Source organism: Amblyomma mixtum, chromosome 2 (genome assembly GCF_055824585.1).
Source record: "Amblyomma mixtum isolate Tamu chromosome 2, ASM5582458v1, whole genome shotgun sequence".
NCBI lineage: Eukaryota > Metazoa > Arthropoda > Arachnida > Ixodida > Ixodidae > Amblyomma > Amblyomma mixtum.
In genome coordinates, this window is record NC_143013.1 from 201,465,658 (window position 1) to 201,476,880 (window position 11,223).

Genomic DNA, 11,223 nt, shown 5'->3' on the forward strand with positions numbered 1-11,223 from the left:
ATTTAGTTGATGCTGACAGTTCAATTAGAAGTGCTCTCTTGTAAAAGATGGATTCACACGAACACCGATTTATTTTTCTGGAATCCGCGCGTTTATCAGAAAGAAATATATATTTGGCGGATATATGCACGTGCAGTCGATTGTTCGTTATTTATTTGGCTGTTATATATTCGGATGAACAAAGGAGCAAAAATCACTGGGCGCCATGCAGGTCCTGGCTATGAGCTCGAGGCATGCCCCAAAATCTCCTACTTGAATCTTATCAAGCCGCCGCGGTGGCTGAGTGGTTAAAGCGCTCGTCTACCGATCAGGAGTACCCGAGTTCGAACCCGACCGCGGCGGGCCGCGTTTCGATGGAGGCTAGCGCAAAAGGCGCCCATGTGCTATGCGTTATGGCAGTGGACGTTAAAGATCCCCAGGTGGCCGAAATTATTCCAGAGACCTCCACTACGGCACCTCTTTCTCTCTTTCGTCTTTCACTCCCAACTTCCTCCCTTCCCTTACGGCGCGGTTCAGGTGTCCACCGAGATAAAGTGAGACATATACTGCGCCATTCCCTTCCTCAAGAAACCAATTTGGCAATTTAAACCATATTGCCAATAAGCGAGGTGTGGCGTGCATACGGGCCTGCCTGAGTGCTCTCATAAGTGTGTGCATATTACACACACACACACACGCGCACACACGCACACGCACACACGCGACAATCAGCGCTCCCAATTCCTTTTGAATTCAATATATATGCCACATGCTGCTGAGGCATAAAGTTCGAATTCGCGGAATATGTACATCAATGACAACAGACGTGCTGTAGTGTCTAGAAATATATGCTTATTTCTAGATCTGTACCACCCGGCCGCGTACCTGCAACACCGACTGAAATACTGAACAATATTTCTCGGAACACTTCCCGTCATGGGCTTGATCAAGCCTTCATCACCGATGAGAGGGAAAGCAAAAAAAATTGCTGTCGATCCAAGTTCCAATAATAATTGGCTAAACGATGTGCGATAGCAAGTCACGTTTCATTTCGCTGTCAGGTCGAGGCTATGCTTTTATCGGCGAAATCAGTGAATTAGGGCCTCAGTGGTAACGCACTGTAAAATTTTAGAACCACGTAACGCGCACTTTAAAAGGGCACTAGCTGCAGCTGCGACAGTGGTATGCTCTGGATACATCCGGACAGAAGTTAATTGATGAAGTCGACGACGTGCAATACACAGCGCGCGAGAGCCGCGCACTCAGACACTCAGACAACGGCTTTTTTCGAGATCAGAAGCCAAGATTCGCCTGCAGGCGTCGAAAAGACGCTAATAGCAAGCTAGCATATACTCTCGTTAAAATATATTCCCATCAAACAACCGCAGCACAAATATTTACAGTGCAGCGCCATTTGTTCCGTTCCTAAAACCACGGCCCAAATTTCCACTGCTTCCTGTTCTGTTATAGTGCCTAGAATATATGCCTAGGATATATATTCCAGGCACTATAGTTCTGTTTCGATGCGGGGGCACCCAAAAACCTACTTGTAACGGTGATGCAAAGAGAATCCGGAACCAACTCTGTTTCGGTTTCAGTTTTGCCTACGCCGCTTTATCGTTTTCTCGCCTTTCATTTTTTTTTTTCTCTTGCCTGGCTTTGGCTCATGACATTGCACAACAAAAATACACATAACGCTATATACATACGACACTGTCGTGGTCAGCCAGCACGAGACTGGCTTCGTCAGCTTAAAATTCCCGCAACATACACAACGGCTCTAGTCTTGAGAGCCACTCGTGAGGCTCCGCAGCTGCTTTTTGGATTGCAAGAAACCAGTCCATGCTTTCCCGAAAATAAATTCTTCAGTGCGGTTGGTCGTGCTGTATCGTCTGATCTTCGTGTGCACTGCATGCCGTGGTTAGACAATGTCGGAGACTCGGCCCGCAAAGCGACGCAAACAGTATTTGGATCGCGACAAATACTTCGAGGTACCAGCAACAAGCTTTACCAGGCGACAGGAGGCACACGCCGCCTATGCTGCTATGTGTTCGACCTCGTCAACCACAGAAGCAAGTCGCTGTGAAAAAGCTGATCGCCCGGAAACCGAAGAGAGTGGCGCGCAATTGTCATTTCCAGAAGACGACGACTCGGATGACTGCGACAGTACTGTAAGTGAAACAACTGGATCCGATTCGGATACCGAGGACAGTGGCGTCCAACAGCCATCTGTTGCGGAGGATGGGGAAGACAGCTGGAACGGCTCTGATTCTGCATCCAGTTGTGCAGATTTCTGGACTGATGGTGCTTCATCGGACGGCAGCTCCAGCAACGGCGACGGCCCGGAGGATGCATACCTCGAGAACGAAGACAGTTATGTGCCTTCTTTCGCTTACGGTGATGAAAAATTGCCCCACTCCCAGGTCACGAAAGCTGGCGCAGTTGCAGCCGTCATGGCATATGCCATTGCTCATGGCCTTACATGGACAGCCCTAGGCGACCTCACTAAATTGATTAACTTTCTTTTCGGCTCTAATGTCTTGCCACAGAGTGAGTACTTGTTCCGGAAACTGTGGGCAAAAGAAACAGAACAAGTGCTACAGTACCACTATGTCTGTCAAACATGCAACATAGTAATGGCGCCAAATGACAATTCAGCAAAATGCCCGGTATGTAAGTGCACAAACAGCCTGAAGGCTTTGAGAGAACGTGGTGCATTTTTTATCATTATGAATATGCACAAGCAGCTCAGCTTTTTAATTGAGCAGACAAAAGATGAACTGGAAGCAAATCTGGCTAAACTGCGACAGCCTGCGCCATCAAATGACATCGCACCAGCAATCATCACTGACATCACAAATGCTGGTTGTTATGGCAGACTGCAAAAGTCAAGAAATCTGGGAAGAGATGACTTGACATTAACTATAAACACTGACGGGAGTCCAGTCTTCAAGTCATCCAAAACATCTGTGTGGCCACTTCAGTTTATAGTTAATGAGCTTCCTCCAGACTTGCGGTTCAAGCATTCAATCCTTGCTGGACTTTGGTTTGGAAAGTCGCATCCAAACATGCAAATTTTCCTTAGCAAGTTTGCTTGCGAAGTGAACAGTGTAAAGCCAGTGAACTGGACATGCAAGTTGAAACATTCATCCAAGCCCTACGTGCTTTGCTGCTCTGTAGATGCACCGGCAAGGGCGTCAGTACTAAACATGACCCTATTCAATGGCTACTTTGGCTGCCCGTGGTGCCTTATTCGAGGTGTGCACGTTGAAGGTAAGCAAAATCTTTAAGTCCTGCCAAAAAATTCACAACTTTCTAATGAACTAGTTTTGTATAGAGAGGTGATGTAAAGAATAGAGAGGGCAGGGAGCAAATGTTGCTTTACCGCATGATCTCTCACTCACTTCCAGGGAGCATGCGGTATGTGACTGCGGAACCAGTCGAAGCACGGACATCACAAACGCTTGCCTCAGATATGAAGCTGGCAGTTCGCTTCAAGGATAACGTCAACGGTGCAAAAGGACCGTCTGCATTACTCAGCCTGAAAGGTATGAATGCTTGTTTCGGTTAAACACTTTGTCGAACAATGTTAATTGGTTACAGTAGAAACTCGTTAATTCGACACCTGCTTCATGCTGGCTAAGTCCAGGCCAATTAACTTATGCTCGCTAATTCGCGCATCGGTTAATTTGAACGGGCTCCCAGGGGAGGCGGCGTGACTTGCCTGGCAAGAGATGGTCGAATGATGAAAACTGGTTACCTGCTGCGGAGTCGCTCGCAGTTTCAGTTTCGTTTTTTTTGTGTGTGTGTGTGTGTGTGTGTGTGTGCTTTCCGTTAGCTTGCAGCAGCAGCGGCTGGGCATCAGTCAGCCAACGTAACCCAGCTTACCATCGTTTGAGACGCTGATTGGCGCGTAGCTGGTGTTCTCTTACCCCCCACCCCTTTTTTTTTCCCCGCATCCGCGCCGCTGAGCCGTTTCATTTGCTTCCGTCTGCTGGCTCAGCGCCTCCATAGCGCCGCCACACCAGCCACACCTGCACATACGCTCCCCTCGTAACACCGTATGCCTCGCGCCGCACTCAAATATTTAGCACGGACCTCAACGGGGCATACCGTACGAGATTTGTAATCTTTGATCCCACATGCGCCACCCGGTCACCGCTCTTTTTCCTGCCACCGCCTCACCGTACACGCCCGGATATTCGCGCTAGCCTACGACGACAGTGCGTGGAACGCACATATGAAATAGTGGTTTAATAATTACAAAACAATACAAAAAGGAAGAAAAGGGTGGTGCCGGCCGCGGCAGTTGCTATTTTCTTCAGCACTCGAGCTGCGGCTGGCCGAAATAAAACCGACAGGGAGACCTATAGGATAGAGGAGCGAGAGGATGAAATTGATCTATGCGTACACCCGCCGCGGTGGCTCAGAGGTTAAGGCGCTCGTCTACCGAGCCAGAGTACCCAGGTTCGAACCCGACCGCGGCGGCCGCGTTTCGATGGACGTGAATTGCAAAAGGTGCCCGTGTGCTGTGCGATATGCGATGTAATGCTGTCCATTTGGAACACTATTCCAATTGCCACTGGCTGAAACTCAGTTGGTGCATTTGGAAATCTAGTTGGTTCTAACTCTTCCTTTTATTTGAGTAGGGAGTACTCGAGCAGTACTTTGCAGTGCAAGGAGAGGAATTAGAGAAGTACTGACTGTCACGAACAGTGCTTGCGTCCAGGCACCACTGCTTAGGTGCACAAAAAACAAGGGCACTTGTACTGGGCCCTTAACAAAGGAGCTGTGCTGAAATCTTAATTTATTTGTTCTGCAGAGCACTTTCAGAAAGGTGTGTTTATGTCTGTGCATTCTGCTTCAGAGGTGCACAGTCATATTCCTCGTTAATTTGAACACTGGTTGCTCACCAAAATAGTCCGTAAAGGGTGTCGTCAGTAATAACGAATTAAGAAAAATTACAGTTTGCTTCTGTGCATAGTGGAAGTTGGGCAATTTTGGAACTTCCAAGTGTATTATTCTGGTCGTCTTTACCTTTGAAATAACACAGTGCAGGTTGAAGCGCATATCATTAGCCTAGAGACCCATATGAGGCACACATTGACGCCTCATGGTAAGATGAAGTTTTTCCTACAATGACTGTTCACATCCCAAAAGCTCTACTCATTTGACTGACAGCTGCTGAATTTTGTTTTCAACATAGCACAGGCTACAAGAAGATAATTTTTTTTCACAACAATTCAAGCAATGTGACAAATGGCAAGGCTTGTCGACTGGGCACCTCGGCACTGTAAAGCATGAAACCACATACACACACACAAACGGCATCACTACGGCATTTACACCTGCGCAATGCTTTTGCAGGTGTCCTGCACTCAAAATACAAGCAGAAAAACATCTTTTAGGGGCATTTGGAAGTTTGTTTTCATCACTGTGCGTATTAACTGAACAAAAATAGATGGGCCCCAGTGTGCTCCCGGCATTGCCTCTTTGTTGATTGCCCTGACAGTCTGACAGTGAGTTTCCATATTATTGAGTCATAAATGCATTAAAAATGTTTGGTCCACAGATGAACTGTCTATTATTCAAACTGTGCATATAAATGGTGGTCATACCAACGGTGCATAACTGTATATTCTTTTGCCAGGCTAGGAAAGTATGAGTGACCTACAGTAAGGCATTGCACCTAAATGAATGGGGCCACAGCACACATATATCATCATGGCAGGCAGTAGCCTTGAAAACATTCTTTTAGGGGAGAAGTCATACTACTACGCGTTGATCTTCATGCATTACCATATGCTGTCATTTGCCCCTGAGAATAGCATTGTCAGCTGTAGCACAGCAGAGGTGGCAGTTTGAGCTCTGTGACAAAATAGCTGCATACTCCTGGATGTTTATGGTCCCAGTTTTTATTGTGAGGCAATGCAATAGTTGTGTTTTACTGTTACAAACTGTCTTTACTAATGCTTTGCATGCCATGCTTTTTTGTTTAGGCCTGGACCTCGTCAACGGTCAGAGCGTTGAGTACATGCACTGTGTTCTCCAGGGGGTCACAAAGCAGCTGACTGAAACTATCCTGTCATCTTCGAACTCTGACCAGCGCTTCTATATTGGTAATGTATCATTATCACTTAATGTACATAGCTTATTTAGGTGCTATTTCTGTGAGAGCATGTAAGTTTAAATATATCATTACACTGCATGAATTTTGACTAAGAATTGAGTGCATAATTTTGTGACTATAATATTACTGATAGTTCACAATTATTGCTGTGATTGTTGCTGATAAGGTTGATTTTTGTGTTATAGTTTCCTTAGTAATTGCTTAAAATGAAGTTGCCATTTTCTATCCTAAGTTGACACAGATTTCAAGCTGACTGAACTGCACCTTTTTCTTGCAGCTTATTTGTTTTGATCTTGCATAATGAATATTGTATGTCTCATTCATTAGTTTGAACTCATGAAAGAGGCTTAATCACCATTGTGAATGTTTTGCACAGGTGCACCTTCCACTGTGGCACGCATTGACACACGGCTTCTTGCAATAAAGCCTCCCCATTGCATCACAAGGCTACCACGACCACTCAGAGAACGAGGCTATTGGAAAGCCTCTGAATGGAGGCAGTGGCTTTTGTTTTATGCCCTCCCATGCCTTGAAGGCATCCTTCGACCGGAGTACTGGAAGCATCTGGCAAAGCTTTCAGAAGCCATCCACATTCTCCTTCGTGAGGAGCTGTCCCCAACTGAAATTGATAGAGCAGGTAATTTTCTGCATTTACCAAGAGTACTGGTTAACTCTGCATGGCAGGTGCTAGAGTCTTGTAGCCAGGGCTGGAATTTTTTAATCTATATTTTATGCGGAATTTGGCAGACTTTTTCAGAGGTTGTTTCAGAATATAATTTTCATTTTTTTTTATTTTTTGCAAATATTATTTCTGGTGGAAAAATTAACAGTTTTTGACGATTTATACAGCATCCCTGTGCGCACTCAACGGTCACATATAGTTTATCTTGGCTTGTTTGTTACCAAGGGCAGTTTATGCATGTGCAAGTAATTAATGCAGAAATGGGTGTGTTTGTAGAAGTGATTACAATTTGAAATACTACTACAATAAAAATCCAGTAACAGCACGGAAGTTAAGTGATGAAGGCATAAGAGAAAGGCATAAATAGAAGTCCATTTATAAAAACTTGGTTGTGCAAGAACCGAAATAAATGGGAGAAAAAATAAGTGAAAACATCAGAGGAGCAACACACACATATACTAGCCCCACTTAGGCAAATAGAACTGGGCCTTTCTGTCTAGTAACCATGTCGGAATAGCTTTATCTGGTGGCACACTGCTCCCTTCTTCAATCATGAAACAATTTGTGAAAGCAGAAAACGCTTCATAAGGACTAAGTTTTGGACTGAGAATGAATATGTAACTGCAGCCAAAGTTCAGAAGCCAGACAAGTCTCCAACCTCAAAGTTCGCATTATGACGACAGCGATAGAAGTTCCCCTGAACCTTTGTAGAAGCCGGAACATGACACTATTTCGTGACACTTGTGCGTTGTTTTGAGTTTAAAGTGGCTTGTTACAGTTGCACACGTCACCGTGCATATGTAGCGTGCAAAAACTCCTTAACCAAGTAATAGCTAAAGAGATGACAGGCTGTGGTCGCAGTGTGCTATGCTACAAGATGAAGCTCAACAAGTTAATGGAGCCTCTCGGTGTGCACTCGGTGTTCAGTTGTCTTAGGTAGATGATCAGTACCTGAAAACACACAACTGCTCTACTTACTCAAATTATCCCACTGTTGTACTGCTCTCCTGGTTGCCACATTTTATTAGTTCTATGTTGTGACTGATTGCAACACGTATAAACAGCCAGCAAGGTAAAGCATACATCTGAAGGATGCTATATTATTTTTTGATTAAACCAAATTTCACAAAAATGAGTTCAGCCTATGTTCATCATTCTTTTTTTTTGTCATTTTAAACCGTGAACTCCAACTCCTCAAACTTAGCAGCAAAATTTGCATGTTGTAACAAAAATTAATCTTTGCATTGCAGTGTGGTGGATTGCATATGTGATGTGATGACACTATCATTGGTTCATAAGTTCTAACTGCCTTATCACATGTTGGGACATAATTTGTAAGAATACTTGCATTGTCTAACACTGGATAGATGTGAGTAATAGCAAAAAAAAGGTCACTCTTTAACAGTTTGAAATTTATTCTATTAAAATTAGTTCTTAGGGTCACTTGAAGTAATTTATCGCTTTTCATTTCAGAGACTCTTCTGAACACCTTTGCTTGCCGCTGCCAGACACTGTATGGGATGGCATTCATGACGTTCAACGTTCATGTTTTGCAACACCTTGCAAACTGCGCCCGTTCACTTGGGCCACTTTGGGCTCATTCAGCGTTCGTATTTGAGGGTGGCAATGGAAGCATTGTGCGGCTCGTGTCTGCAGCAAATGGTCTACCACAGCAAATTACTGAAAGAGTAATCATGCTGCAGAAGCTCCACTGGCTTATTGAAGGCGACCTTCTTACAGAAGAAGAAAAGCAGGTCTGCAAGGGCCTGATAGGCTACACACCTGTAAAAAGTGCCTTGCGTGTGCATGACCTTTGTCTCTTAGGGAAAGGCAAAGACACAGTCCTGAGCACCGCTGAGCAGGACAAAATTCAGCTTTCCTGTGGAGTTTCTGTGACACGCGGCATGCAATATGAGCGGTTCATAAAGGGCAAACAGGTATACCACAGCACTGCATATGAGAGACCATCAAAATCAGACACGACTTTTCTGCGGACGGACAGTGGGGACTACAAACGCATTGAGAAAATAGTGTTCTTGAAGGAAGTGAACAGCTGCATTCTTCTCTGCAGGCCTGTGATCATTTCTGACAACCTGGCTGTTCCTCCACATATTAGAGAGTGCTTCCTGTCACATGACACAGTTTTTGATGTGGTGTTACCAAGAGAGGTGGCTGACACCTGTGTCTTCATAAATTTCGCCAATGAAGAAAAAACATACATTTGTGACCTTCCAAACAAAATTGAAAGGGATTGAAACAAACTCTGAAGCGACATTAACATGCAGAATTGGGCCAGTCAGTACTACAGTCGGATGCAACTTAAGTCTGCAGTGAAGCTCCTCCCACATGCAGCCTCCCAGCACAGAGTTCCTCCACGACGAAGAAGTAGTCCACTGATTAAACGTTTCTTGTTACCTAAACAAGAAGCTTATCACAAGAAGAAAATTATGAGCTCTAGAATTTTGATATGCGGGTTGTTTGATATTGCTACGACGAAGAGGAAGTGGAAGTCGAAGTGGCCTCCCGCGTGAAAGGGTCGCACGAAGAAGAAGAGGTTGTTGGTGCTTCCTGCTGGCGTTGGTGCTTCCTGCTGCTCGCCGCTAGGAACTATTCACCTACCTCTTGTAAATAAATGCAAATAGTATTTCCCCGCAACATCTTGGTGGAGGTGCTGGGTAAGACAGAACTACGCAGCGGACGCTACCTTCCACCCCCGACGTCCCTTTCACGCCGCCGCTACCTTCCACGGCTTACAATGACGGAAGCCGCTCCTCCAGATTCGGCAGCATCAGTGTCCTCGGTGGTCCTCACTCACCCTCGGGATCCTGGACCCTCCTCTGGGGACGACGACGCTGACGTTGAGACCTGGCTTCGCAAGTATGAACGATGCAGCGCTAACAACCGGTGGGACCAAACTTTCATGCTTGCAAACGTCGTTTTTTACCTTAAGGGCACGGCGCTGAAGTGGTATGATAGTAACGAAGAGCCATTAACCAGTTGGGATGACTGTAAGCAAAAACTTATTGACCTTTTCGGCAAACCACTCGGCCGGCAGCTTGCCGCTAAAAGAGATCTTGCCAGTCGCGCCCAGTCATCCACGGAGTCCTACGTGTCCTATATTCAGGATGTGTTGACTTTGTGCTACACGGTCGATAAGGAGATGAGCGAGGCTGACAAAGTCAGACATGTGCTGAAGGGCATTGCAGACGATGCCTTCAATCTGCTCGTTTACAAGAACTGCGACCAGATTGCAGACATCGTAAAAGAATGCTGCCACTTCGAGGACGCCAAAAGCCGACGGATCACCCAGCATATCGCACGCCTGCCCAACACGGCTGCGTCTTCGTCCTGCCAAGATCTTTGTCCACGGAACCAGCCTACCTCACCAGAGAACGTGACCCGTATCGTACGCCGTGAGCTTGAAGCCATTGCTCTGGCCTCCTTAGCAACACCTGCAGCCAAACAGCCCCTGTACCTTCTACTTATTCAAGCCGTCGTGCGCCAGGAAATTGCTAACTTGGGTTTGACGTCTGTCGCTGCTCTTCATCCCTCCCAAGTACCCGAAGTCCCTCCTCTATACCCTGTCCGGCCTGTTTACGCCGCTCCTCGACCGCGCAACCCCTCCGAGTGGTGTACACCCGACGACAGGCCTATCTGTTTCAACTGTTCCCGTGTCGGCCACATCGCCCGTCATTGCCGTAGTCGATGGTACTCCTCCCAGCGGACTCGTTACTCGACCCCACCTTATCGCCCCAATGCTGCAGACTCAAGCTCTTTCTCGCAACCCTTGGACACGTCAAGACCCACCACCGACGTCCTGCCGCCCCGCTTCAGCCGCTCACCATCTCCACAGCGCCGCCAGTCCCGTTCGCCGCAACGACCGCGCGCTTCCTCTCCCGGCCCCTATGGACGATCACAGGCGGAAAACTAATTTCTGCAGCGTCCAGAGGTGATGCTGCAGATACGACCCGGCTCCAAAATCCTCGTTTAGTTCTTTGTGCCCCGCGCAATTTACTGACCATACAAGTCGATGGCGTTGCCGTCTCTGCTCTGGTTGACACGGGCGCCCACATTTCTGTGATGAGTTCCGACCTACGACGCCGCCTCCGCAAAGTACTGACGCCTGCTCCTACAGCCGTTGTTCGAGTTGCCGATGGCACAACGTCCCCAGTCCTCGGCCTGTGTGCTGCTCGTGTGACGATATCTGACCGCCAAACCATCGTGCTCTTTACCGTTCTGAATCAGTGCCCTCATGACATCATACTCGGCCTTGATTTCCTTAGTGAGCACGCAGCCCTTATTGACTGTGCTACAAGTGTTGCTGAGTTGGACCTACCGCACCTCTCAGAACCACCTGCCCCAGTTGTGCACCATCTCTGTACTGCCGAGTTCACCCGCTTACCACCTAAAGCCGCTACTTACGTATTGTTTA

General features: G+C 46.7%; 1 protein-coding gene across 1 annotated transcript; it reads left to right on the forward strand.

Moving 5' to 3' along the window:
* The first annotated feature begins 2,294 nt into the window (after positions 1-2,294).
* On the forward strand, positions 2,295-9,046 carry LOC149362230 (uncharacterized). The gene is made up of 5 exons (XM_089569668.1): positions 2,295-3,252; positions 3,390-3,527; positions 5,979-6,098; positions 6,486-6,746; positions 8,265-9,046. The coding sequence occupies exons 1-5, from the start codon at positions 2,433-2,435 to the stop codon at positions 9,044-9,046; spliced, it is 2,121 nt and encodes a 706-aa protein (XP_089425794.1). The 5' UTR covers positions 2,295-2,432.
* Positions 9,047-11,223: the final 2,177 nt, after the last annotated feature.